The sequence below is a fragment of the Myxocyprinus asiaticus genome, chromosome 8, assembly GCF_019703515.2.
Source record: "Myxocyprinus asiaticus isolate MX2 ecotype Aquarium Trade chromosome 8, UBuf_Myxa_2, whole genome shotgun sequence".
In the NCBI taxonomy this organism is placed as follows: Eukaryota; Metazoa; Chordata; class Actinopteri; order Cypriniformes; family Catostomidae; genus Myxocyprinus; species Myxocyprinus asiaticus.
The window spans coordinates 3,067,016-3,094,915 of NC_059351.1; the positions used below are offsets into that span (position 1 = coordinate 3,067,016).

The 27,900-nt window shown below is 39.0% G+C and overlaps 1 protein-coding gene across 15 annotated transcripts; it reads right to left on the reverse strand.

Annotated features, from left to right (window-relative positions):
• Window positions 1-589: 589 nt before the first annotated feature.
• Window positions 590-27,682, reverse strand: LOC127445142 (rho-related GTP-binding protein RhoH-like). Of its 15 annotated transcripts, none has more exons than XM_051704966.1 (16): window positions 27,319-27,680; window positions 24,345-25,281; window positions 23,617-23,741; window positions 23,393-23,481; window positions 23,048-23,124; window positions 22,653-22,805; window positions 20,179-22,553; window positions 19,417-19,502; window positions 19,225-19,258; window positions 18,646-18,812; window positions 18,434-18,558; window positions 14,528-14,654; window positions 14,267-14,449; window positions 12,650-12,818; window positions 12,368-12,491; window positions 3,734-4,044 (listed from the first exon to the last, which is right to left on the reverse strand). In XM_051704966.1, exons 1-16 carry the CDS (start codon window positions 27,590-27,592, stop codon window positions 3,969-3,971), a joined length of 5,121 nt encoding a protein of 1,706 aa, XP_051560926.1. In that variant the 5' UTR covers window positions 27,593-27,680; the 3' UTR covers window positions 3,734-3,968. The 15 variants fall into 15 exon arrangements, 10 of the variants coding, with proteins under 10 accessions (XP_051560936.1, XP_051560926.1, XP_051560930.1 ...); XM_051704967.1 differs by lacking the exon at window positions 3,734-4,044 and adding an exon at window positions 10,324-10,756; XM_051704970.1 differs by lacking the exon at window positions 24,345-25,281 and having other exon boundaries at window positions 27,319-27,421.
• Window positions 27,683-27,900: the final 218 nt, after the last annotated feature.

Consider the following 27,900-nt stretch of genomic DNA (forward strand, 5'->3'; position numbering starts at 1 on the left):
AAACATGAAACAAATTGTTTAAAAAAAAAATACAATAGAATAAAAATAACTATGATTGTGCAGGGACATACTGACCTCTGAGAATAAGGCCACAACTTTTACAAAACTTTTAGAAAAAGACATATACTTTATATAATAGAATCTGCATAACTAAAATATATATTCATGCATGCAATGAAGTTGTAACTTTTTTCTTTGGAGCCTTGAAGTACAACATGGTTTCAGGGAGTTCAGAGAGAACTGTTTTCCTGCTGCGATGTGGTTTCGGGGTCTGAAGCCTCCTCCAAAAGCTCAGGCCTATATCACCTTGTCTCCATAAACCACATATGCTACATTTTCTGTTACTCTCTTCTGCTCCTCTGCCGAGTACTCATGTAATAATTTTTTTACGAAAGGTTTCATTAAAACAACCTCCTGCCTAGATAAAAACGCCATGAAGGGTCATGATGCCATTTACTTGGGAACATTATAATTAACCCAATTCTGTGCTGTTTCCTCTTTCAGTTCACATCCAAGAAATGTCATGTTTTTGTTTCATGTATGCATTCTTTAACATTTTGAGGGACTTTCCTACCATCTGATCTGTTCTATATCTCAAGCCTGTGTTAGAAATAGTCATATGAACAAGCAAGCACATAAGTATGCTCGTACAGAAAATATGTAAAGACATAATCTCTCTTCAAATGTCACTTTGAATATAATTACCGATGAAGAAAGATTCTCTAAACTGTAAATACAAAAAAATGAGCAGAAACAGGAGATAATTATTGTGGATTAAAACAAAGATGTTGTTTCAAATGTGTATTTAGACAGACACACACTATGATTACAGTTTAGCAGTCTGCATGTGCTGCATGCTTTTTAAGGAACCCTGCCGGTCATGCATGACTCACAATACAATGATTAGTATTCTATTGTTGTCCCAGTTGAAACTGAAGTGGAGTTCAGCCTTAAACAATATGAACTCTGGCTCTGTTGTCTTCATGACCATTCTCAGCATACACCAGTACACACGTTAGCCTCACACTCACACAACCAAAAGCTGGAAGTCTGGAACCTCAGTGCTTCAAAGAAGCAGCAATAATGTTCTTTCTTATGTCCTTCACTCTCCTAATGCGGAAAGCAGAGCAATATGTAATATGTATAACATGTATTAAAATGAGTGTATGATTTGATAATGTAAAAAATGCTTACAGGTTGGCTATACAAGTCAGAAAGACGTGCTCATTTAGGCAGAATTGATATAAACACACACACACACACACACACACAGATGTCCCCCGGTTGGCTGTGCATGACAGACCACACGCACACGCACACACACATCATACACAACATAGACCAAACTAAATTTGCTTATTAAAACATTAACTTATTCAAGTGAACCCCTAAAGGCTATAAAAATAAATCATTTGAAGAAAAAAGAACGTCAGGACAGAATACTTTATTGCAGCTATTCCTAACCCTCCTCAACAGTGTAACAGGTACAGTTAAAAGCATTGTCGTCAAATCAAAGATACATAATGGAAGTGATTTATTCCCTAAAACTGAGATGTTGCTCATCACAGCATTTGATCTCATCTTGGCATTATGAGCTAATGTGAATACATGCATCGTAATTCATCACAGTTCTGGGGTAGATACTGGGAGAGAAGGTTTTAAGAGCCCAATGGGGGGCTGTTCACAAGCTACTAGAAAAAGTCAGCTGAAAGAGCAGATACCATTTTTAAAAATACCTGTTCAGTTCTGCAAAATAACTAAAGTCTCCATATGTATTTTCTAACAGATGTACCATTCAAGGGCATAGATTTGGCTTGAACATTAGGGGGGTTGCAGCGTGAAGCATTTACATGTTTCCATTGATCATAAATATTGGGGGGGGTTGCACTTGCTTGTTTTGATTATGGGGGGGGGGGGGGATCTACACCCTTGGCTGCATATGTCTTTTTAAAATATGTTCTTATAAAATCCTGTTAATGTTAAATAGTTTTAAAGGAATAAAATGAACAACGTCACAGCTTAATAATAACTAAATTATCTATTCAGTTTAAAGTGAACAGTCAAAAGCAGTGGTTCTCAGCTGGTGGGTTGCGACCCAAAAAATGGTTGCGGACAGCAGGAAAAAATGCTCTGAATGTTGGTAATAAAATGCAACTAACCATATATTAATGCATATTTAATATAGTATAATAAATAGACCTATCAATTTTGAAAATGGGAGAAAAATCTTCTATTTTTTTGTTACTGACGTCAAACCCTCTACAATAATTCGTCTGTCACTTGGTCTTGCTAATAAAAATATTTGGCCCAGTGTTTGTTCCATGTGTTAGTCTGGTAAATCACACTTCTGCTGTCCGCGATGCTTTGCTTCAGCCTGTCATCTTACTAATTTTGCATATTTTTGGGCATGTGCAGTTCTTGTACACTGTAAAAAGTGGTAACCTGCAATTGTTACCTTAAGGAACTATTTCTACCTTATCTAATCATTAAAATTAATTGTGTTGGATTAATGTATTCAGGTTGATTCAGTGATGTTGAATAATATTTTTGAATAAAATCAGTTAATTTAGATGTTATATAATTTTTTTTATCAGTGTAATATGAACACATTTCCATGTTGGATTCTGAGGGCCTCTTTGTTACTTTTGTATGATAAACCATATTTTTACGCTTTTGTTTCCACCTGATGTCCATATAAATCTGGGCCCTGAAGCAGAACCACTGTAAAAAGAGGTAACCTGCAAATTCTACCTGATCTATCCCTTAACATTTGTTTTGTTGGTTTAAAATGTGAAATATTTTTGACTTGGATCAAACTAGTTAATTGAGATATTACCACATGAAACACATTTTTTAGATTAATATTCTTTTTTTCAGTGTAGGACTCAAAATCAAACCATAATTTTCCACAAAATCTGTCATGCAGACTTCATGCCTTGTTCTATGAATTGCATCAAATAGTCTTTTCGATACAGTAGTAAGACGAGGTCTCTGTTGAGACCTCATTTAGTTGTGTTAGACTGAATAGAGGAAAATCTTTTATAATTATCTTAGTGATGAAAAAAACGGAGGTTTCTAAGAGCCCATATGTGTAGGTTACAATTAAACAGTATCTCCGTTTCACAGCCCTCAGGAAACTTTGCAGGGGTTAAGATCCAGCAGTCTCCGCCGTGTCCGTCTTCGCGCCCGATTAACGGCTGTTCGGACGGCACACTCAAAAACCTGTTGCACGCCACGGCTACTGAGTGCCGAGCATTCCAGGTATCCCTTGGCACGGATCTCCTGTGCCACCTGTTTGCCCTCCGAGGCTGTGGTGCAGTTAGCACGATACGGCCCCATCTCACGATGGTCTGTCTGTGTGGCAACAACCAGAACAGGTATTTTCGGAAGATATTCCCTCACCTCAGCGATCCATTTGTGCCGGAGATTATGTAATGAGTTAGGATTTGCTACCGAATAACATAGCAAAACCACATCCGCCTGCTGATAAGACATGGGCCGGATTTGGCGGAAGGTGTCGTGCCCTGCCGTATCCCACAATCCCAAGCTGATCTGGATGCCATCCATAAATACATTAACGCCAGTGTTTTCATAGACAGTGGGTCTGTAGCTGTCTGGGAATGTTTCCGAAGTGAAGCGTACAAGGAGTGCTGTTTTACCCACTGCGCAGTCTCCAACCAGGACACATTTCACAGAGGTCTCTGCCAAACCATTCATCATTTAGTTGTTCTGGGTGTAGTGATTGTAAGGCGCAGTTTAGTAGGCCGAAGGCAGATAATCAGGGGTGTCCAAGGGAAGATGAAGTCATCATATGAGTTACAGTTTTTCAATACGATGATGACCAAGACTAAAACCTCTGCAATTCCCTCGCCATTCTTAAGGGTTTTTTTTCCTGCGCAATGTGATATTTTAGTCCTCTGCTCAGTAATCCATTGAAAGCTTAATAACTGAGGTCATTATGTTCTGTTTTATTCAAGCAGCACATTCAGAAGAGAGATGTCTGTGGACTTCGAGTGTTTGACCCTTTCACCCGCTCTCTGACTCCTGCATTACGAAAAAAATAAAATACAAATAATTATGTTCACACAAACACTGAGAGAATTTATCACAAAAAGCAAACAAATTATAAAATATCTTTGAAAAATGCAAACTCATGAGAGCTGAAAAAGGAGAGAAAGTCATAGTAGGTGTTTAAGGGGAATTTGAAAGTGATTTGTTTGATGTATTACGCTTTAAGTGTTTAAGCTTAAAATGCCCATTTCAAGTGGTTTAATAAGTACGTACAAATGACCACTTTTATCAAACGATTTGGACAAATTAGCTTTAAAAAGGGGGAACTTGAGCCAAAAGGTGAGTAGTTTGCATCCCTGAATAATTCAAATTTGCCATCATCAATTTTTGCTTACTAGGGAAATTTCGGAAACACCGCTACCTATTGATTAAGGTGGAATTAATGAAATCTATGGCAGTAGGCCGCTCATCTTTTGCTTTGAGTGTTCATACAAATGCTGTGTAGTATAAATGCATTAACTTATTCAGCTGTTCATTCAGTAACTCTATGGGCTAATTCTCATTAAATGTGACATATGCGGTATAAAACACAACCTCAAAGATGATTCTCGAAATGGCCATGGCACGCACTTCCGAGGCCTACTGCGATTATAGCAAAGTATACTGATGATTCAAACTTATCCAGCTAATACTTATGCTATAGTATTTAAATAGTAAATCGCCTCCATGCAAATCCAAGATCCTAACAAATCTTTAAAAAAAATGAGCTGTGATGCATTACAGCCATAATACGTACAATTTGGAATATTAATGTGGTAACAGCAAAAGGCCAAATGATTGCAATAAACCTGGACTGCCAAATACGGCATTAATAACAACTGTTCTACTCGGGTGTAAAACAATTATAGTATTAACACTTGAGGGTCTCTAAGTCGAAGAGGCCTCCGAATTGGCCGGAACATACAAGATCTAAAGCATGGGTGACAATGTTTTTAATATTCTGACTTAAGAGGCTTTATTATAAAATGATGAATCCCACATTATATCTTCAAAAATGAGCTGAAACTAATCAAGTGTGCTTGGATCATGTGTTTCGTCAAAGAAATACTTTCAGTATTGGGGAAAGAATAAACTGAATTTAGGTGATTATAATGCATAAAGTGAGCAAAATCATTTACACACTATTGAGCATTATAAGGTAAAGTTAAATATACACTCTTGCTGTAATATTGATTGCTAATATTTTAGTTTTGTCTAAAATAATGTTAAAAACTAATACTGTTTAAAAATCAAAAGTTAACATTAGATAATGCACTATGAACTAATATGAATTAACAATGAACAATTGTATTTTTATTAACTAACATTGACAAATGCTGTTAAAAATATACAATTAATTATGTTACCTAATGCATTAGCTAATGTTAACGAATGGAACCTTATTGCAACGTGTTACCAAACCCTTCCTAAAAACTGTATTTTTAAAAAAAGGAAAACAATAAAGTTGGGATTTTCAGCCTGTTAGAAAAATTTCAAAAAGGTTTGAGATTCATTTCGGTACAATTTAATTTAAAATCTTCAAATTGTGGGTTAAGTTTGGATTGTTGGTGAATTTGTCGTTCTATGCCGACCTGATTTATAGCATAAAAAAAAAAAAAAAAAAAAAAAAGATCCTTTCTGATCACAGTTCTATACTTAGCAGTAGATACAGTATATGTATAACACAGAATAACTCACCTTTTTTAGCTCTTCATCCGTGAGATTCACAGGCGGATATGAAGCTTAATTTTGAATCTTCTCCGTTTTACAATTTATGAACAATTTAATTAAACATGCTCAAATAAGACTTTAGTCCAAATCTGCATTTTTCTCCAAACTTGTATTGTTAAACAGGAAATTCAAGTGATCTTGGAACACAGAGAGATCATTTACTCCTTCACAGACAAAGCAGATGCTGCATCCTCTAGCAGAGGGAAGTGAAATGTGAGGTTGGCTCTTTTCTCTGTGAAATCGTACATCGCACTGTATCTCTTCTAAGCTTCCGCTGAGTCTGTGTGACATTCTCAGTGCAACTACAGTATTGAGTCGTGCTGCTTTAGCAGTCAAATACTCATTGTGCATGAAACATCAAATCAAAGTGGAAAAAGTGACAATAAGACTAACGATAATAACAAGACACAAGCAAGAGAGATGGTGAGATTGACTGCCCATTCATTATGTGTGGGGTCCCAGAGAAATGAACTTTTTTTCTCCTTTAATTTTTTTAAATATGTTTGTCTGACTCTAAAGTACATAGGTATTATTCAAGCTTAATCTGACTTTTCAGAAAGGTGATTGTTGTCCAATATATAGTAGTAATAAAATAGTATAGCAGTAAATTAAACAAGTAAAAGGAATTGCAACAATAATTACTGTTTTCAAAAAGGTTTCTTGAACACTCTCCTGCCTACTATATGTGGCAAACTGATAGTCCCACCCCAAATTCATGCCATTGGTTGTGCCAAAGATGCTGTGTCGGGCCTTGGGTGCATCTGTGGCCGCAAGTTCCATCGTTACCAACATAGTTGAACGATTTGGTGTTTCCTGAAACTACAGCTCTTTACCTGTGGTTAGAAGCATAGTTTCTTGTTAGTTTGCTGTGTGGACATCATTTGACTTCCATATCTTTCTTGCCATTTCATTCATTCTGTCAACACTTTGACCACGTTTACATAAGAAAACGGCTTATTCCAGGGTTTTGCCCAAAGCGACGTTCTGAAACATCACGTAAACACGAGTACAGCCTTTTAAGGGATTAAAGGCTGTTAAGTGAGAGCGCTTTATCACACACTGCTTTTATGTGTTTATGTTAACTCATAAGTGCCGTTAATAGGTTTTTGAAGAGTGCGCATGTGCTCATGTGCGATGGGAAACCTTGAAGTCTGATGTAAAGGGAAACCCCACTATCTGTCGCTTTACACAGTGCATGCCGCTTTAATGTCTTCAACAGCTTTCACACATTAAACAGCTTTCTGGTGTATGTGTAAATGAGCTATTATAATTAGATATCTACAGAAATTATTACTCCAACCCCTAAAAAACATCATTAACATCAGCTCTATATTGTTAAACCAACGTGTTTCGAACCATGGTTGTGCGACATAGTTACTACGGTTTCGGGAAACAGTCGTGACCACTTAGTTTATTTCTCCAACGATGCATCGTAGGAGGTGGCTAAGCAGTGAGTTATGTCATTGTACAGGAAATGCAGCACTTTTTCGGTCCAAGGTTTCTGGCCATCCAATCTTTTATTTCACTGATACATTCTGCTAATTTGGAGAATTGCAAATTTTCATTGGGTTTAGAAGAAATATAAAGTTGGGTATCGTTGGCATAACAGTGGAAACTTATTCCATGATTCCTGATAATATCTCCCAGGGGGAAGCATGTATAAGGAGAAAAGCAGAGGCCCTAAAACTGATCCCTGTGGCACTCCATACTTTTGTTTGATTTGACAATTCCATGTTTACACATACAAAGTGGTAGCGGTCTGCTAAATAGGACCTAAACCATGCTAATGCAAATCCACAAATGCCAACATAATTCTCCAGCCTATTCACGAGAATGTTGTGATCTATGGTGTCGAAGGCAGCACTAAGATCTAAAAGCACTAGAAGAGAAATGCAGCCGCAATCAGATGATAAGAGCAAGTCATTTGTAACTCTAAGTGCAGTCTCTGTACTGTGATGGGGTCTACATCCTGACTGAAATTGTTCATATATACCATTTCTCTATAGAAGTGAACATAGTTGGGAGGACACTACCTTTTCTAGTATTTTCGACATAAATGGGAGATTTGAAATCGGTCTGTAATTAGCCAATTCTCCTGAATCAAGCTGTGGCTTCTTAATAAGCGGTTTGATAACTGCCATTTTAAAGTTTCTTGGGACAAGTCCTAACGATAGCGAGGAGTTAATAATATTAAGAAGAGGTTCTGAGATTACAGGGAATACCTCTTTTAAGAGCTTAGTTGGTATTGGATCTAACATACATGTTGTGGCTTTTGATTTTTTGATAAGTTTTGTTAGCTCTTCATGACAGCAAAGGATTGAAGTTGCACGTGAGCAAAATTATGAGACCCTCCTTTCTGAGGTGTTGTTTCTGATTATGCCAATTTTATCAGTAAAGACATTCATGAAGACATTCATTACTATTGTGCTGCGACGGAATATCTGGTTCAGTCGAGGCTTTATTCCCATCCAATTTAGCCACAGTACTGAATAAACACCTAGGATTGTTATGGTTATTTTCTATGAGTTTGCTCAAATATGCTGACCAGGCAGCTTTTAGTGCCTGTCTGTAGCTACAGACACTATCCGACACTAGTTACATCTGTTTTAAGTACAAGTGCAATAGAATACTGAATTAACACAATATAGAGCCCGTGTTTAGGTGATAAAGGTGCATGTAGTTCAAGCATGTTAGTCTTGGACTGTTCCTGTCCCCACTTCTGGTAAAATGCAGTAGCACGGTGCTGTTTTGCAATCACCTAAAGGTGGCAATTTAAACTACACTGTGATGCATGTTCAATATCATTGAAAATGGCTAATCAATACAACAAAGACAAACAAGAACAAGCTGTTTGTCTAATAAAACCTTGTTCAGTTTCAGCTGCAACAAGGTAATTCAGTGCAACCCTAAGAGCAAATTTTATTGAGTTCAGCAATGCCCTCAGATGGAGAGGAAGGGCACTGCATACACTTCACCAGCTGCTTCTTTCATCATGGAGAAATGTGACCTTTACTAATTGAAACTAACATCAACTACTGAGTATTCAACATGCTGAGTTATATTTTCCCCCACCAACGTTTCTTTTGATGTAAGATGGAATGGAGAAAAGAGAATGAAATGTTGAACATGTTCAACTGTGATTGAAATACTGAGCCCCAAACCGAACTATACAAGCAAACATATTGAGTTTAATTTTAATTAAGTTTCACCACATTTCCATTTAATTTCACCAAAATATCAAAAATAACTTATTCTTTATTTTATTTTTTTTTACCATAATTTCTTGAACAAAAATAAATGAACAAGTTTACATATAAAAATTTATTTAGAGGTTCAAAATATACAATTTAACTTCAAAAATACTTTTCAGAACAAGCTCAACTCTAAGAATTCTCACAAATACGATTTCTGATTTGCATAGCAGCATTAAGACGTCTGTAAAATACTCTCACATCAAAACCTTCAATTGGACATATAAAACCCAAAGCTAAGCTAAACCAAGAACCAGCACTTTAAGTGGCATAAAATGTATGAATCAAGCCTGTGATATAAATAAAAAAAGTAACATTTGTATTTTTGATCTAGGACCAGGCCCCTTCTGTTAATGCAACCAAACTAAAACACAAAGCTGATCTAGGATCAGCATTTATATTTCCAAAAACTCTATGAATATGTACTGATTTATAAACTTTAAAAAGAAGTAAACAGCCATCCTTTGATGTCTCCAATTAACATCCCTGAACATATCTGAAGCTACTAGATCATATAAAACTTAGCCTTTGTTTATAAACCAAACAACATGAAACAATGTGCAACAATAAAATTAAATATCAAACATCATAAAATGCCTGAATAATCACCCCTCTCTTCTGCTTTTGTAGTCTAAAAATACTTCACTGGTATGGAGAGAATAAAATGTGTGGTCATTATCTGTTTAGACAAAAGGCCTTTTAAAGGGATAGTTCACCCCAAAATTAAAATTCTCTCATCATTTACTTGCCCTCATGCCATCCCAGATGTGTATGACTTTCTTTCTTCAGCAGAACACAAATTAAGATTTTTAGAAGAATATTTCAGCTCTGCAGGTCCATACAATGCAAGTGAATGGTGACCAGAACTTTGTAGCTCCAAAAATCACATAAAGTCAGCATAAAAGTAATCCATACAACTCCAGTGATTATATCCATGTCTTCAGAAGCAATATGATAATTTAAGTCTTTTTTTTACTCTAAATCTCCACTTTCACTTTTACATCTAAAAGTCACATGTGGTGCCTGTTTAGTTTCACTTTCACATCTGAAAGTTAAAGTTAAAGTGGAGATTTAGAGTAAAAGATAATTTAAATTTTGACTTAAATTATCATATCGCTTCTGAAGATATGGATTTAACCATATGGATTACTTCTATGTTTCCTCTATGTGATTTTTGGAGCTATAAATCTCTGGTCACCATTCACTTGCACTGTATGGACCTACAGAGCAGAGACATTCTTCTAAAAATCTTCATTTGTGTTCTGGTGAAGAAAGAAAGTCATACACACATGTGATGGCATGAGGGCGAGTAAATGATGAGAGAATTTACATTTTTGGGTGAACTATCCCTTTAAATGCACTGATTATGTAATTTTAGTGTTCACTGCACTCTACATAGAAATACTAAATTGAAAGTGGGATCAGTTGATTCATAAGTCCTTGCATTTTAAGAGAGCATCAAGAAACATTAAAATATACTATGCATATGGGTCAATATAAAATATAAAATGTAGTGTAAATATGTAGTACCTTTATATTTTTTTGTTTTTATGATTTACACGAACTCTTGCACAATTACAGAAAGTGCACAGGTGTATAAAGTTAATTGCTGGCACAATAGAAGACACTTCAGTTTAAGGCAGTGGAAATAAATAAATGATTTACTGTAGTAGCTTGTTCAGTTTAGTGTGACCAGCACCAACCCAGTTTTAGGCTCAGTATAACTGTGAGAAAAAGACAGATGAAAGGAAATATAAAATGTACAGTGTAACTATATGACAAATGAGGTCCCTATTGTGCTTCCATGGAACTGTTGGCTTTTTACTATGTAGACTATACTGTATTCTTTTGTCCTTAATTAATAATGATCCTTTTCCAAGTAATATGACCACTTTCACTTTCACATACTTTTTTTGGGCAATTCGCATTTTCGTGCATACCGCCACCTACTGGGCAGGGAAGAGAATTTCTAACAAAAAGGACTTAAATATTGATCTGTTTCTCACCCACACCTGTCATATCGCTTCAGAAGACATGGATTAAACCACTTGAATCGTATGAATTATTTTTATGCTGCCTTTATGTGCTTTTTGGAGCTTCAAGGTTGTGGACGCCTTTTAGTTGCATTATATGGACCTACAGAGCTGAAACATTCTTCTAAAAATCTTAGTTTAGCAAAAGAAAGAAAGTCATACACATCTGGGATGGCATGAGGGCGAGTAAATGAGAGAATTTTCATTTTTGGGTGAATTATCCCTTTAACACTTCCCTGTATGAATGTCACTGCTTTAGTTATTAAAATATCAGACCAAGTGGCATCTGCACACAAATGATGCTAGACCTTTCCTCAGACTAACTTTACTTTTTCTTATCCATTTTTGCAATGACTTTTGCACCATCAACTGTTCCCGAGATCATTTTCTTTCTTTTTTTTTCTCCTCAATTTGGAATGCCCAATTCCCAATGCGCTCTAAGTCCTCGTGGTGGTGTAGTGACTCGTCTCAATCCGGGTGACGGAGGACGAATCTCAGTTGCCTCCGCGTCTGAGACCGTCAATCCACGCAATTTATCACATGGCTCGTTGAGAGTGTTACCGTGGAGACATAACACGTGTGGAGGCTTCACGCTATTCTCCGTGGCATCCACGCACAACTCATCATGCGCCCCACCGAGAGCGAGAACCACATTATAGCGACCACGAGGAGGTTACCCCATGTGACTACCCACCCTAGCAACCGGGCCAATTTGGCTGGTGTCACTCAGCACACCCTGGATTTGAACTCATGACTCCAGGGGTGGTAGTCAGCATCTTTACTCGCTGAGCTACCCAGGCCCCCAAGGTCATTTTTAGTGCACTCATAAATAAAGTCAGTTCCCCTTAATCATGTTACATTTTTGACAACCAGAAAGTGTCAAATACTTTGTCTTCATTTCGAAAAGTAAATTAATTGTTTTGTATTTTAAAACCTAACGAACTTCTTATTGTGAAATATTTTACTTAAAGTGTGCTTGTGCCATCTATCTTTAAAATAAGTGCCACTTGCTTTAAAATTTTGTTATAAAATGCATAGACATTTTTTAAGTGAGGCTTAAGTGTCCATATACTTTCTGGGGTCATTGTAGAGTATATTTCGATCGTCTTACAAAATATACTCCTAATAATAATTGTTATTCTGGATTCTTCATTGGCAGGACCTAGAGTGTGTTTGGACTAAAAGACGTTTCATTCCATGTGTAATGGACAACTGCTTGGAGTAAATCAATGTTCCAGGAAGCAAAATGGACATGTAACACAGAAAGGCTCATTGCAGGAAAACTGGACACAGTGAGTATACCTGTAGTGTTGGTTTTTGAGGTAGTCTAACACGGCGGGCCTGATTCGTGCCACTCCCCCTTGGCTGTGATTGCCTCGTCCCGTGATGATTGAAAGCTGGGGGCGGCACAAACCCTGATGCCATTCTACCAAAAAAAAAAAAAAAAAAAAAAAAAGTCAGTTCAATAAAACAGTCAGACAAAATTATCCAACATAATGTAATGTATACACCAAAAACTGTACAATCCATCCGCTGTTTATATTAGAAACACTGCTTTTTTGTGTGTGTGTGTTATTCACATACCCAAAGTCTTGTCGATGAGCACCTGCTTTAGGTGATGAAGGGCATCATCAATATGCAGTCCATGAAGATCCAGAACATTCTGAGGCAGAAGTGAAGCGTTCACTCGCTCAAATATCTGCATGGCTGCGTGGTGATTTGCTTCACGCATCTTTTCTCCATGCATGTGGCCCTACACGTTAACACAATTTTACATAGTAACTTTATAAGTAAGCCTTTTGATCTCAAATCAGCTCTGCACTATCCATACATTGTCATGTGTTAGATTAGTTTTTTCTTTCACCCTTCCTTGGACTTATTGGGCCAATTTGACCCTTTTTAATTTTTAACATTGATTTAAATCAACTTAACTTAAAGTTTTCGGCCTGAAACTTCATCCTCCACAAAGGTGATCTGAACCTGGCAATGTAATTTCTTTTTAAATTTTTTGTATTTATACACAACATCCCTACGTTATCCTTAAGGGTCAAATTGACCCTTTTTTATGTTCAAATTCAAAAGCTTGTAATAAAGGCTCTGTTTGCTCTGTCTCTCTAATTTTGGTCTTAAATTGTTCATCTAGGTGCCAGCTAACACTAGAAATTTTTTTTCCTATCACTTTCCATCACAACATACAGATTTGAAAATCAGGGGGTCGCCCCAATGTGGTTTGTGACTCTGCCCATAGACATCCAGTCTTTTTGGGGAAGCCCTGCCCTTTCCCCATGTTTTGTGGAATATCTCGGCCTCTGAATGGACTATAAGTGTGTCATTTGAAAGCTAAGAACCTCAGGTTTGCAATGATCTATAACATTTTATCATTATTTACCCAGACAAACTGAAAGACAATTTAAAATAGACTCATTTTGTAGAACACAACCTAAGAGCTGATATATTGAAATTTTGAGTACAAGTGCTCTTATAACATTTTGACCTTTTCTACAATTTTATGGGGAGGCTTCTCAAAATAGACTGGATGTCTATGGGCGGAGTTAGGGCTCCCCCTGCCTTTCAGGTCTGTATATTGAAACGGAAGGTGATGGAGAAAACAATCTTGTATCTAGTGTTAGCTGGCACCTAGTCGAACAATTTAAGACCAAAAGTAGAGAGAAAGAGCAAACAGAGCCTTTATTACAAGGTTTTGAATTTGAACATAAAAAATGGTAAATTTGACCCTTAAGGACAACGTAGGGACTTGATCGATAAGATCACGGAAGGGTTAATAAATAGATCAACAATAGTGTTCTGGAAGTAAAATGCCATTCATAATCTTCATAGTAATCACGACAGACCAACCAAACTTCTGGTTAAACTTCTGTAGAAGCAATAAAAAAAAAAAGTTTAATCTAAAGTTTAAGCTAAATTTCAATGGCTGAAGAACTACACTACCCAGAATCCTGAAGCAAGATCAACCAATCAGAAATGTCCCTGTTACTATGGAAACAGGAATCACAGTACACAGCTTTGAGTTTCTGCAGGCTAGGGGAGGCAAGCTAGGTAACATTAGTAAACGTAACCTGCGTAGTTCACGTGAGATGAGTTGTAGCGTTCGAGCACAACGCAGCAATGTTTTCTGCTAAGAATATATTTTAAAAGACACTGTTGACACAAAAGAACATCGTCTTTTTTCATCTCTTTAACCTGTTGTGCATAGAAACTAGCCATGTCCTTGCGACCTTGTCTGTGGGTTTCAGCTGCCTTGTTTAAACACTCTATTTGTTGACGTCTCTGCAGTGTTGCCTCCGTGCGGAAATCCTCGTATTCCGGATCCTCCATATCCTGGAACTGAGCTGCTTCCACCTCCCCATCTCTCTGTTTCCATTTCTGAGTAAAGCAAAACATGTCAACACTGGGCTTTCATTTAATTTCATTATGGTTTTTGTTGATGTGTTCAGTGCTCACCCTCTCTTTGCTCTGCGCTCTGTGTGTGCCACTGCGTTGAGGGGTGGGTTCAGGTGCCACTACGTTTCTAACCAGTCCATCATCAAATAGAGAACGCAAAAACTGTTCGGTCTGCTCCAGAGAGTAACTTAAACAAGCAGATGATTGAGAGGTATTTGCTATTAGGTTATTTTTGCACTATTGAACAACTTAACTATGAGAAGCATTAGAAGTGTATTCACGTAGTTATGTGCCAAAAATTCCTCTAGAACTTAAAGGGCTCATGACATGCCTTTTTTTATTATTTTATTATTATGTTCCTTTAGAGTCACTTATAATATTAGTAAAGTTTTTTTAGCACAAAAAATAGTCATATATGTTTGTAAAACATGATCATTTCGCACCCTCATTCTGATCCTCTGTCAGAAACACTCTGTTTTGGTGCGACTTCCCCTTTAAGACTTGACAGTAAACACCCACTGTTCTGATTGGCTCTTTGCTCTTGAGTGACCTGTCATCTCACTGCTCACCGCTACTGGGCGGGGCTACGGATGTGAGAAGGTAAATTAGGCGTTGATGTGTTGTTGTGGAGGTGGTCAGATGCAAATGTCTTCCACTGTGTGACATCACAATGTGGAGGAAGTAGAGAACGAGTCGTTTTGGTTTCAACAAATGTTCTTTTTGCAGTGAGGAGGAAGTTTTGAGTTCTGAAACTTACAGTATGTTTTTATAGTACAATGTCAAAAGATTCCTCATGTTATGAACCCTTTAAGTATCACAGAGAAAAAGAGTTTTAAACTAAACATCTCACTTAAGGAGTGGAAAATGATGAAGCGAGGCAAACCACAATCTAAAGACTAGGATTTGAGTGTGTCTAGTGTTTGATTGCATGTTGACTCAGGGGCCGTTTACACGACAACGTTTTCAACTAAAAACGGAAAACTTTATGCGTTTTGGCTGTTCATTTACACGACAATGGCGTTTTGAGGCCTGAAAACGCAAACTTTTGAAAACGGCTTTCAAAGTGCAAGTTTTTGAAAACTATGCCGTTATCGTCTCTGTGTAAACATACAAAAACACGAATTTGTGAAAACGATGACATCATGCGCACGCGTATTACGTGTTCAGTCTATAAGCATGCGCTTGAGTACTTCAAAATGCGCGAGACATTCAAAACTACAATAGCGGACTACAGGACTGTGTTTGTGCTGCTAAATATTTTTAGTTTATTGACGCTTCTCCAGCAAAGTGTAGATTTACTGCATCACTACTACAAACAGCGATCGCCATCTTTATTGGTTGTATTCACCGCTCTGTGGCAGAATGCTTATGTGCGCAGGTGCGTAGTATTTCTTTACAAAGTGACATCGCTAACAACTGGCCTAGCATGCATAATACAGTGTTTTTAGTCGTTTTCGTGGATCCGTGTGAACGGGGAAATTTTGACAACGTTGTCGTCTGTACGCGAAACTTTTCAAAAACGCAAAGGAAAAACGTTTCCGTTTTTTAGTACATCGTTGTCATGTAAACTTACCCTAAGTAAAGTGAACATGAAACCTGAACTGACACTGCTTATTTTTTATTCTTCATAAATGTTTCTGGTCACATTGTGCATGATTCAACAATGCACATTTCTCTAAAGAAAAAGTTAAACTTTCTTAAACCTTTACTAAAATGTAATAACTTTCTCTGCCTATGAAATTGCTTTTTTTTTTTTTGCTTAAGGAATCAATGCCTGGGTAGCTCAGTGGTAAAAGATGCTGGCTACCACACCTGGAGTTCGCTAGTTCGCTAGTTCGAATCCAGGGCGTGCTGAGTGACTCCAGCCAGGTCCCCTAAGCAACCAAATTGGTCCGATTGCTAGGGAGGGTAGAGTCACATGGGGTAACCTCCTTGTGGTCGCTATAATGTGGTTTGTTCTTGGTGGGGCATGTGGTGAGTTGAGCGCGGATGCCGCGGTGGGTGGCGTGAAGCCTCCACACGCGCTATGTCTCCGTGGCAACGCGCTCAACAAGCCACGTGATAAGATGCGCGGGTTAATGGTCTCAGACGTGGAGGCAACTGGGATTCATCCTCCGCCACCCGGATTGAGGCAAGTCACTACGCGACCACGAGGACTTAAAAGCGCACTGGGAATTGTGCATTCCAAATTGGGTGGAAAATGGAGAAAAAAAAGAAAAAAAAAAAAAGGAATCAATGCCCAAAGGTGGGAAAAATATTATATTTATTATATTAACTGATGAAATTATGGTAATATCGTTAAAGGGATAGTTCACCCAAAATTGAAAATTCTCTCATTATTTACTCACCCTCATGATATCCCAGGTGTGTTTGACTTTCTTTCTTCACCAGAACACATTTGAAGCAAATTAGAAAAATATCTCAGCTCAGTAGGTCCTTATAATGCAAGTGAATGGAGATTTCTCTTCTGAAGCTCCAAAAATCACAGACAGTCAGCAGAAATGTCATCGATAAGTTTTAAATATTTATCAATTTCTTACACAGTGTTTTGCTTCAGAATACATTAATTAGACCACTGGAATCGTATGGATTATTTTTATGATGGCTATATGTACTTTTTGGAGCTTCAAAATGCTTTCAAAATGTTCATCCATTCACTTGCATTGTATGGACCTACTGAGCTAAAACATTCTTCTAAAAATCTTAATTTGTGTTCTGCAGAAGAAAGAAAGTCACACACACCTTGGATGGCATGAGGGTATGTGTATAATGAGATAAACACACACAGAATTTTTGGATGAACTAACCCTTTAACAAATAATTCTTTACATGTTTGTATATGGACACTTTTCACAATCTGATCAAATCCCAAGGGATAAAATCAAGCTCAACCCTGCTTTATCTCCTGCTGAATATTAAGTTTCACCCTGAACTAAATCACATTACAAATGCTTAATATGTTGTAAATGCCATATCAAGTCATGAAATTTTAGGGTTAAGTATAAAAGATAGCTGAGAAGAGGAGCAAAGACGGGTCCGTGCAAGTGGAATTGTTTGAGGGGAACTGAAAATGGGACATTGATGTACTGGAATATGCAGCTAACGATGACTGGAATTTTCAACATACTCTCTTTTCAACTATATTTCATAATGTTGATCTCTTGATGATTAGCTAATTCTAACTAACCTCCAATCAGAATAAAGTAAACAAGTATCAGGAGAGATCACATGATATCATCTATAAAAGCTTGCGTTGAACTTTTCTTGGGTGAGTTCCACAGCTGCGTCTGAACCCCGGCTGTGTACTAATTAATGAGCAGAGCAGAAACTGATTGAGTTATTAGGCTGCAGCAGAAGTCCAGATATGAGATAGGTGTTATGGTGAAATCGCTAGTGTGTAGTGACAGAATACAAGATTCTTGGACTGAGTGAGTTTAGTCAGGATGCTGCCAACCTCTCAGTGGACTCCGAGTTGTAATGTGCTGAAGAAAAAGGTACCAGCGGGCTGGGAAACTAGGAGACCAGCATTAGCCAGGTAGTTTAGGGAATTTAATTCTACTTGGGTCAGTATTTATTCCATAATTTCCATAACGTAGTCATTTTGTAGCAATTGTTTTATCCAAAGCAACTTCCAGCACACTTATTACAGGCAGAATCCCCCTGGACTCATCTGAGGTTCATCAGGAACATAATGATGATGGCTCATATCTTGCTTTCTGCAGAAGCCACTGTCACAAAACAACATTTAAATGATCGACTGATATGGGTTTTTCAATCGTCAATGCCTATATCTAGAGAGCAGCATGGCCAATTGCCAATATATAGATAATACTATTTGATGACAGCAAATAAGACAACATTCACTCAATTTACAAAAACAATTTTTGTAATCCATTGAAAACCCTAGTCAACACTACCGTTAGCTGGGCCGATATAATGGTCTATCACTATGTATTATATTCTCACTTGTTGTCTCTGAAGATATCTCGGAGGAAATGTCGGTCTATGGTTGGGAACATGGAAAACAGCTGGTTCTCTTTCAACTTGGCTGCACTGTCTTTCTTATCCAGATCCCTCCGACCTGACCTGGACTAAAAACACAAACACATTTTATTTTTTACTACTTCCTTTTTGTTAAAAGCAGTGGTTGGATGGAAGTGTTTCTCTATGAGTGTTACCTTCTCCATGCTGTCCTGCATCACCTGTTCCTCAATCATGATGTCCCTCAGGGAGATGGGGGGACAGGACACACTCCAGTGGTCCATAAAAATAATTTCTTCATGCAAACCTGATTGGTCTCTTGGCCCAGTTTTGTTACACTTTGATTCACCCCAGTGGACGGAACCTTAATTTCCATGGAAATACAAAGTGTGAAAGGACAGGAAAGAAGAAAAACAGAGAAAAATTATTAATGGTATGTGTATGTGGATGAACACCCATAAAAGTAGTAGACAGAGAGAGATAGCAGACCATCTCTTTTTGCAGTGGTTATTGAATGTGAATAGAGACAGACTGTGTGTATGTGTGAGTATTAGAGAATATGTTTACTCCAACACCTCGTCCTAACTAATCAAGTAATTTTTCAACACCCTGTCTCAATGCGACACGTTTCCAATGTCAAATAAATATTCTGCTCTCACTGAAAGTGAAGGAAAAAGCAGGATTTCACTGTGGGCTTCACTGTGATTTCATGGTGTTATGCTGTACATCTATATTCACTGTGTGCTTGCGTGCATAAAGAGAATAAGCTGTCATACTCTTATAGGACAGAGATGCCTGTCTGTGCTTCTCCTGCAAAATACAACAGACACAGAGTGAGTTCTAAATTAATTCAGAATCACTCACAAAAAAACACTAATATATACATTTAAAGTCATATTTATGCCGTTTGTTTTGAATGTGAAATATACAAAAACTGTAAACGTAAGAAAATATGTACTGTGACTAACTTGGACAGTCTCCTTCCATTTCTGGTGCAGCAGTCTGGCCAAGTTCAGGTCAATTTGCACAGCACAGTCATCTGGTGAAAATGCACCTGCAGCCATATGGAGTTCAAAAGTTATATTTTAATACAGTTTTAAATGTGTGAATGGGACTCTTGTGGATCCTTATTTAGCATACCAACCAGTAAACCAGCCCGACAAACCAACACTGGCTTAACCAATGGTGTGAGTTTGGGGCGGGGCTATCTGTTTGACCGGCCAATGGAAGATGGGGGACTGTTTGAGAAACTTGTTTGAAAACAGTTAATGGTTAAATTCATAATTGCATACTACCATACTTCTCTTACTATTTCAGCCATGTATAGATACTGCAGAAATAGTAAGTGTAGTAAGGTAGTTTGCGGTTCTAAATTTAGCCACAACTTTGTTTGGTTTCAAAGAGGCACAAAAATTACACACTTCATACATGTGAAAGTGTTCTTCATTTTGTATGGCCTTTTGACTTCATGGGACAAGACAGAACAGTTAGAGTGAAAGGACAGTATTGGAAGAAAGTTGGGAAATGGGATTGGGAGCTGACACTGGCTAAACTCGAACCTGAGCCCCAGTGTGAGCACCGTGTCCCGAGCATGAAAACCAACCAATTACAGTTATGCATGCGTTTATTCAAGACACTATTTTTAATGAGGCACAGATTTACTGATTGATACTGTACACTGAATGACTAACTGAAAATTTGACTGATGCATTGATAAGACAACTGATTACCTGGACTGACCCCAACAGGTCCAAACAGCTCAGTGAGCTGCAATGCAAGTTCAGTTGGAAGTTTCAGCTCCAGAGTCTGAATGTCCAAAGTTCTTGGCTCTCTTCTCCCCTGGCCAGTTCTCTTTCTATCCTTTGCTTGTTCCTTGCTCTCCTCCTCCTCCTCTCTGCGCTCCATTTCATCGACCTGATGCAGAAGTGACTGTGTAATGGAATCCACCTGTGCTCTTGTTTCTTCATCTTCCTTTTCCATCACTCCTCTCTCTTCTTGAGTCCATTGCTCCAATGGTGCCTCTAGGCTCTGACTAATTTGCTCACTTTGTCTCACCAATGTCCCTTCCTGCTCTAGATCTAGCTGATCTGTTGTATCTGGTTCTGGCTTTGCCTCACTAGCTGCTGGAACATTCAATTGTACTTTAGTGTCTTCTGTTGGTTGCCCTAAGGTTACAAAGGAATGCTCAGGCTCACATTTTTCCTTGGTAATGCTTAAACCCTCATCAGATCCTTCAGCTTCACTTTGTGAGCTTTGACCTGCGCTCCAATCTTCATTAGCATGGCTCAAGTCACTTAAGATAGTTTCTTGGGACTTGGGACTGATGCTGCTGGCTAAACTGTTGCTGGAGTCTGCCACATTCTGCTCAGCTCCAGCCCGGTTGCTCTCTGAGCTGGCTTCTGATGGCTCGGTGATTGGAAATTTCTTCACAGCTCGGTAATCGTGTGACTGTTCCCCAAAAAATGACCCCAAATGACCTTCCTCATTCTCTTCGTCATATTTATACAGCTGTTCTCCAGAGTCAAGCAATAAATTAGATGTCCACTCCATATCTTGATGGCACTTCTCATAAAGGTCTTCCAGAATATCCATGGAGACATGCCTGAAGTGGCGGCCTAGTATCTCAAGGTTTTGTTGTTTGGAGTGGGATTCTCTTAAGTCGCTGTCTTCCACCTGAGAGCCTTTCTCATGGACCATGCGGTATGGCACACCCTGCTGGCAGGCAGACTGCTCTTCATTTGTTTTTGGAGTAAAACGCAAAGAGTTTCCATCCAAAATGACCATACCACTACTAGAGAGGTCCGAAGCTGATGCAGAACATTTTAGCTGGTTAATTCGCCAAAGCAGAGCAAAGTCTTGAGGATGTGTTTGGGTTAAGATGCTGGGACACGACTCTATGACTCCTTCCCCTGGTGAAAGATTGGAGGGCTGATGTGAAATAACTGAAGACTTTGTGCAGGGTGAGGAAAGGCTTTGATTGGTGAAGGTAAGTGCCAATTTACAAGATTTTCCCATTCTTCGACTAAGCCCTCTCCGTCTCTCCAGACTGCTCTCCAAGTCTATGGCAACTCTTGAACACAAAGTTCCCTGGACACTGGGGCTCATTCTGCATTTCTCCTCAGATACCACACTCTCCCCCTCTTGCTCAACCACCTCCTGTGTGGACACATGACTGGACTCCTCAATTTGGTCTGCCCCCTCTTTCACTGGACTTGGAGAAGTAGAGTAATCTTTGCTTGGGTCAGTGCACTCTGAAAACTTCCACTCCTGCAAACAGTCAGGGAGTTTAGGCCAGAGCACAGTCTCCAGGTTCAAGTTACCCTCGTTTCTACCCAAGGATGGGGAATGCTGTGAAGTCAATTTACTTGGAGCTGGAGATGAGCTTCCTCCTCCTTGCAGTAGATCTACAAATTCTTCTTCATTTATCATGTCAGTATCAGAATGCTTGTCCACATCAGCAGAAGCATTCTCTCCAACTTCCACAGCTCTGAATTCCTTATCGGTGTTCTTTACAGATTTATTCCTTGAATTCTGTTGTCTTCCTTGGCGTTGGCTTTGAGATTCCAGTGGCCAGTCCCCCACAAAATCCAAAAGCTCTGGTCGCATTACTTTGCCTTCAGCAAGAGGCTGATCTTTGCATCCCTCCTCAACTTGCTTAGAAGACTCAACATTGGGGTCAAAGTTCACAGGTTGATTGATGGCACTTACTCCCAGTGCATTTGCAGAAGGCGCTCTGTCCCTCCTTACACGCTGAGCAATGGACTCCGAAAATGCCACCGGTTGCTCTAGAAACTTCTCTTTTGCTGTCATTCCAAACTCACCATAATTTTCAAGGCAGGCATCTAGCTTCAAGTCTAACTCTCCTCCATCAAGCAGGTCAGACTGCAGCATCCCAGACCCTGCCAGAGTGTTCTCATGGAACACCATGGACACCTTGGAACTGTAGGATTGCATTTCACCTTCTTCCTCGCCTGTGGAAATGGTACTGAAAGCCTGACTTACGGAGGACACATCAGGCAGAGATGTGGAAAGGTGCACATTTAGTTTAATCAACCTAGAGTCACCAACATGATCAGGATGACTGAGCCCAGGAGGTAAAGACTGCCTGAATGGAATGACATAAATCCACATGTACATGTACATTTGTACATCTGTACATCTTAATGATAAAAATTCATAACATGAATGTAATGCATTTACTCACCGGGGCTGGTCGATCTCTGTTTGCGTCAAATCCACAACACTTGGCACTTGTTCCGGTCTTTGTGAATTCATGATGCTCTGGACAGAGACAAAACAGTCATACCGTTCCAACATGCGTTTGATCTTCCTCTTTGTTACTTGGTGCCTTGTACGCCTTTACATAAAGGGTAACAGAAAGAGACTTGTCAAGAAATTGTAAACATTTATAATTGTGTGATTATTTAAAGCTATGAATCACAGTTTTGTGTTAGTATTAGTTATTCAAACTTCAAGAATAATTTGTTGATATAAGACTCCCAACAAAAACAATTTATGGGGAGCCCTACTTGTTAATGAATAAATTCTATGGTTTCTGTGGTTTATGTTAATTCTCATTTGTGATCATGTCTTACATACTTCTCTAGCTCTCTGGGTTTGGTTTTCCACCAAGTATCTGGCTCTCGAAACAGCACCTTATACATATGTTTCTGTGCCTAGAAGCAAAAGAAGGTGTATTTATGTGTACGAGTGAAGGGCACATCACACTGTAAATTAGGGAACATTCTAGAGGTAAACCAATAAATAAATAAGATCTACAGACATATACACTTAATTGCCAGAAATATCAATTGCATTTGAAATGCCACAGCTAATCTTGGACAATTAAAAAATAATAATAATAATAATATGTAATAGTGAAAATAATATGTGGTCATTGTTCTATATCATACATTGAGAACTTATTTCATACTATGTGCTCACCATAGCAACGTATGGTTTCATCTCCCAACGTTGCATATTGGTGTTGTCAATTATGATGGGTGTCTGGCCTTTTTTCAAAGCCTCTTTTGCTGAAAAGTTGATCACCAGAAAGACCAATTACAGTCTGCGTAATTAATTGGACAGTTTAATAATTTAATAACAGCCCAGACATTTCTGTTTTGTATTGTTTTGAGGTGAGCTGGACACACTTTGTATATACTCACCTCTCTGGTGATTCCACTCGTGGGCTTCTCCTAGTAAATTTGGCTCAAAATGGTAGGGACCATTTCGAGTAAAATATTCGTCAGTGCTCAAAACAACCCCTCCTGGGTTATGCTCCAACATAGCACTGCACAACAAAAAGACAGAAGAATTTCATAAAGCAGATACAAATCTACTGTATACACTTTCTCTACAACCATATATGACAAATATAAAAAGCATGGAGGCCAATATAATGTTGATCAGTCAAGCAAGCATGGTTATCTGCCAATGTTGTTGATCTCAAAAGAACTATCAGCCAACTAAAAATCCAGGGTAAAATATTACTCTATCACTAATAACATGGCTCAATTTCAAAGCTATTACTCCAAGAGTAACCCATTTTTTTTTCGTTAGATGTTAATTTTTAAAAACTAAAACCAAATGACTCCGTTGCCAAGAGAAGTTATTACATCATATAGCACTTTTAATAACAGTGCTACATTTGAAATGTTTGTCATATGTCTTTAAAGTAATAATACAACTTTCAATCTTAACATTTATTGATTCAGGCTTAAAGAATGTAATCTATACCGAACCGTGAGCTCAGTATCTTGAAACGAACCGAATGATGAGATGAGCGAAACGCTACACCCCTAGTGCATAAGGATTTTTTAGAATTTATTTTTCAGAGATTGTTGATAATTAGTAGTATACTAATGCCATCCCAGTGGAATGCCTTCTTGCTTACTTGGCAAGGGTGGTTTTGCCTGATCCAGGAGCCCCTCTAAGTAACACCAGCACATGCCCTTCCAATTTGAGTCGGTTCTTGGGAGGTAGAGTCCATGACTTCGGTACAGTTGCAGAAGGCTTCAGAGGTGCTTGTCTGATAGGTCCATGAGCCAACCACTGAGCAGCAGGGAAAGGGTTAGTGTTCCAGGGTGTGGGATTAGGAATGACAGGTGTAATAAAGGCTGGCCCCACAGTGCGGGGATGGAACTCCGCAGCCTGAGTCTTCAATAACATGGCTGGTGTTCTGAGCGCTTCATTATTCTTCAGAACTCCTGTTTGGTTGTGGAGCTGATCAGGTCTGCGGTACACCTGGAAGGCAGAGGGCCGTGGTTCAGTAGAGCTGGCCTCCATTGTTAAGTGACTAAAGTCAAGAGATATGCTTTTCTGCTCTGGGATATGAACCCCACCAAAACTCATTTCACTCACAGTTGAACTACCTCTACAGGCCTCTCTGAGCCTGGGGCTAGAGTATGATGCCTGTTCAGTTACAGAGCCCGACTTGGGATTCTGCTCAAGCTCTAAAGAGGTTTGAGGACCAGGAAGCTGAGTCTGGGATGTGAGAGGCAGGCAGGAAAGATGGATTGACTGAGAAGGAGGGGGCAGAGCAGAGAGAGGTATGGAGGACATCAGAGAATGAATGCTAGGCTGTGTTTGCTGTGACGTCAAAGTCTCATGTTCCTGATCTAGGAGCGTATCAAACTCTGTGGTTAGGTGGGTTTCATGAGGGCTGTGTTCCCGCTGAGATTCAGGCTGGTGTGAAAAAGCGAAGCCACTTTGAGTGGAGTCCGCTCCCAGGAGAGCAGCAGCCACCTCAAACCCAGAGACTGGAGGAGGGGGCGGTGCTGTGCCCTCAGCAGCATCTGACAGCTCCAAAAGAGAATCCATTGCATTGTCCACTAATGCAAAGAGATAGTGATGAAAAAAGAAACTCAGGGTAAATGTAATAATATTATGTGTAACCACTAGGGCTGAAACGATTAGTCGACGTTATCGACAATAAAAAGATTATCGACAAAAATTTTCGTTGTCGAATACTCGTTTGATGTCATTTAACGTAACATGAGATCACATTAAACTCTAATGATGACGCGCGAGAGCAGTACTTCACTGAGGAGAGGAAGAATTACACAGATCACATTCCAGATGCTCTCTAAACTTTCCAAAAAGCTTCAAGTGATGTAGATCGCAAAGTGTGAGGGAATTATACAAAAATACAAAATAAGTAAATACAGAAGCACTCTCGTTGTGGAATAAGCGGAGCCGGAGTTCTTTAAAGGAAACACCTCAGTGTTACATCTTAAATGCAGTTATATTTAATGCGTTATAGCTTTATTAAAGTTCAAATAATACGGAAACAGATCATGTAAATAACTACAAACTCCGAAACTGGTGTTTCTCTGTGCGGTCAGCGCCTCTTCTATGAGTTGCGCAAATGTCCCGTTACTCAGCTTTATTAATAAGATAGAGTTTGTTTTTTTGTGAGTTAAACATGGATTGAAGTGAACAGAAAGGTGAGAGAGGGTAGTCTTCGCCCCATTATACACTGCAACAAAATACGTTTTTTTTCCTCTCCCTAATCTGGAATGCCCAATTCCCAATGCGCTCCAAGTCCTCATGGTGGCGTAGTGACTTGTTTCAATCCGGGTGGCGGAGGATGAATCTCAGTTGCCTCCGCGTTCCATGCATCTTATCACGTGGCTTGTTGAGTGCGTTACCGCGGAGACGTAGCACATGTGCAGGCTTCACGCTATTTTCCCTCACCACGCGCCCCACCGAGAGCGAACCACATTATAGCGACCACGAGGAGGTTACCCCATGTGACTCTACCCTCCCTAGCAACCGGGCCAATTTGGTTGCTTAAGAGACCTGGCTGGAGTCACTCAGCACGCCCTGGATTTGGACTCACGACTCCAGGGGTGATAGTCAGCATCAATACTCGCTGAGCTACTCAGGCCCCCAACAAAATACGTTTTTGATTTGTTTTTGTTTTGGCTTTTCCAATATAAATATCTAAAACTCCTTTAAAACAATGTACATGTACTTTAGCAGCTATACTGCAGAAGACAAAATTGTTACCTAAGAATGTTGAATATAATATTAAAAATATCTAAAAATCCTTTAAAAAGGATGCATTCACCTGAGAAGCAGCATATAAGATATTTAGACTTGCTTTTAGAGAATAGATCTTGAATATAAGTATATTTTGTCTTTACTGCATTTGCAGAAGTATAACCAAGTGAAAAAAATACACTTATATACAAAATACACTTATATTTAAGATGCATTCTCTTAAAGCAAATCTAAATATCTTATATGTTGCTTCTCAAGTAAATGTATCTTGTTTTAAGGATTTTTAGACAATTTTAAATGGAAAACAAGACAAAAAAAACTTGATAATAATAGGATTGTTTGGCAGTGAATTTCTTTAAAAGATGATTTTGTCCTCTTTATTGTTAGTAAGCACGTTTAATACAATTTCAGTCGGGGCACAAGCTGAATAATTGGTTAAGAGCTAACGATTAACCGTTGCAATAATCGTCGAATAATCGTACGATTAATCGATTAACAATATAATCGTTAGTTGCAGCCCTAGTAACCACGTGCATGTGCACGTGGAGCTATGCAATGTATACTTTCAAAATACATGGGCCCATATATTTGATATTTAATGCATGAAACATTCATAATGAACAACAGGTCAACACTGTTTATCTGCATTGTTGTTGACTCTCAATGGTATATTTATTGCCTTGGTCTCAAAATATAGCACGCTGCCTACTAGGCTTACTTCTTGAACATCATAAGCAAAACCCCTATTATAAGGCTGTTTGATGTTTTGTTCCTATTATCACTCCCTTACATTTTGTGGAAACGAAAAGGTTTTGAAACACCTGCCCAAAATTTTACAGTCGTGGATGGCTATTTCCCCTTACCTTTAAAATCTGCCTCATGGAGCACCATGTAAATGACTTCAGAGTCCAGATGAGAAAACATTTCTTGCATGTTAATGATGATTTCGTCTCGGCTTTGAGATTCCGACTGACCGCTGCTGGACAGCGTGGACCCAAAGTTATTATAGCCCCGTGATGAGTCCGCCTGGGTCAAAACAGATCCACTTGCCCCGTGTGCTCGACTCTCGGGACGGCTCCCGTTCTCACCCGCCTGCATCGGAACTCGGGCGGGACTCAGTCCGTTTTTCTTTGGCATTCTGCTGTGCCCGCTTCACAAGACACCGACGACCGATCCGCTGTTTACAATTGTTGGTTTGTTTGTTTTACTGAAGGAAGAGTAAATAAAAATCTGCCTCTAGTGGATGGAAACAGCATAACATGAGCTCCTGCCAGATCAAGTAGGTAAAGCTGCAGGCTTTTAAAAGAAAAGGGCGGGGCACTCCAAAGGGGGCGTGGGTACTCCAAAAGGGGGCGTCACTTCCACGCTCAGTTTAGGTTAGGGAAAGGGGGATTTGGAGCGACCGCCCCTTTTTGGAGCAATGCCTGCATCTATACCCTTCTCTG